Source organism: Mercenaria mercenaria, unplaced genomic scaffold, assembly GCF_021730395.1.
Source record: "Mercenaria mercenaria strain notata unplaced genomic scaffold, MADL_Memer_1 contig_2450, whole genome shotgun sequence".
NCBI classification, from domain to species: Eukaryota; Metazoa; Mollusca; class Bivalvia; order Venerida; family Veneridae; genus Mercenaria; species Mercenaria mercenaria.
In genome coordinates, this window is record NW_026460510.1 from 1 (window position 1) to 1498 (window position 1498).

The 1498-nt window shown below is 36.0% G+C and overlaps 1 protein-coding gene across 1 annotated transcript; it reads left to right on the forward strand.

The window, feature by feature from the left end:
• Nucleotides 1-868: 868 nt before the first annotated feature.
• LOC128552357 (histone H2A) lies at nt 869-1395 on the forward strand. The gene has a single exon (XM_053533384.1). The coding sequence runs from the start codon at nt 888-890 to the stop codon at nt 1314-1316; it is 429 nt and encodes a 142-aa protein (XP_053389359.1). The 5' UTR covers nt 869-887; the 3' UTR covers nt 1317-1395.
• Nucleotides 1396-1498: the final 103 nt, after the last annotated feature.

Genomic DNA, 1498 nt, shown 5'->3' on the forward strand with positions numbered 1-1498 from the left:
GATCAGTACCAGTGACTTTCATTGATTAAATTAATGTATTGCTTATAATAGAAGTTTGTGGTGCGTGAAAATACAGCGACCTTGTTCGTTGCAGATTATCAGTTTTGTACAATACCATGTCACCTGGGTGATGTAGCAAGGTGTGAGCTGTATGACAAAATTCTGTACACATTAGCTTTTAATGGACTTCATGATAAATGGAAGAACTCTGTATTTATGTTCAATTATATTTTCTAGTCTTTTGAAAAATTTACGACATTTCGCTGCTGCTGCTCTAAACATCCTTATGAAGTAAATATTATGCGTGGTAGTAATGACAATTAGTAATGAGAATTAGTAATGACAATTAGTAAGAATAGTAGAAATGTTTACCTGTATTTATTTTTGATATTACCCGCCGTGATGAAATGTAATCATACGCAAGAGATATGTAGGATGTTGGAAGGGGTAAAGTAGTATCTATGCGAACGAGAAATAGTTCATGATTTTATTGAATGTATGTATTTGACATGAAATGTGGTTTTATTTCTGTTTTGTTTTTTATAGGAAGTAATGTTATAGTAGTGTTTTTAAAAGGAAATGAAATTGAAAGTTTGATTTAATAGGTAAAAAAAAGTAGATTGATAAAGATTGTAATAGGTGACATTGAAAGGTTTGGTTTCGAAAGTGGCCCGGGTACGAAAATGATATATTTAGAAAATAATGAAAAGTTTACCACTGTTTGTCTTCTAAATAATATTTGTGTATATTGAAGTTATTGTGACTTTCTTATTGAAAGATGAAGTAATTCGTATATAGGCAGAGTAATATAGAATGAAAGTAGTACTTAAGAAAATCTCTACCATACCATGAATTGTTTTGGAAAAAATGGATAAGGCCGTTATTGCATGTGTGCACGGTATCTTCAGTTTTGTCACAACTCTGAAACACACGAAATCATGTCTGGACGTGGAAAGGGAGGAAAAGCGAAGGGAAAGGCAAAGAGCCGATCATCAAGGGCAGGACTTCAGTTCCCAGTGGGCAGAATCCATCGTCTTCTGCGCAAGGGCAACTACGCCGAGAGAGTTGGAGCTGGTGCCCCCGTGTACCTCGCCGCCGTTCTTGAATACTTGGCCGCCGAAGTGTTGGAATTGGCAGGAAATGCTGCTAGAGACAACAAGAAGACGAGAATTATCCCCCGTCATCTTCAACTTGCTATCCGCAACGACGAGGAATTGAACAAACTGTTGTCTGGTGTGACCATCGCACAAGGTGGTGTTCTGCCAAACATCCAGGCCGTTCTCCTGCCCAAGAAGACTGGCAAGGTTGCCAAGTAAATGTCTTTTAATAAGACTAGTTAAATAAAACGGCCCTTTTTAGGGCCACTCAAGTACTTCCGAGAGAAAGTACATTTTTCAGTAATTGTCATTGTATTGGTAGCAAGCGTATTTATTATTTATTTTTATTATATTTTTATATAGGTAATTTCAAACTGTTTTTTTTTTGAAAATTTGCTATA

What these genes read in the sequence shown, in the direction of transcription:
- LOC128552357 (XM_053533384.1), top strand. Translation starts at nt 888, where the DNA reads ATGTGTGCACGGTATCTTCAGTTTTGTCACAACTCTGAAACACACGAA.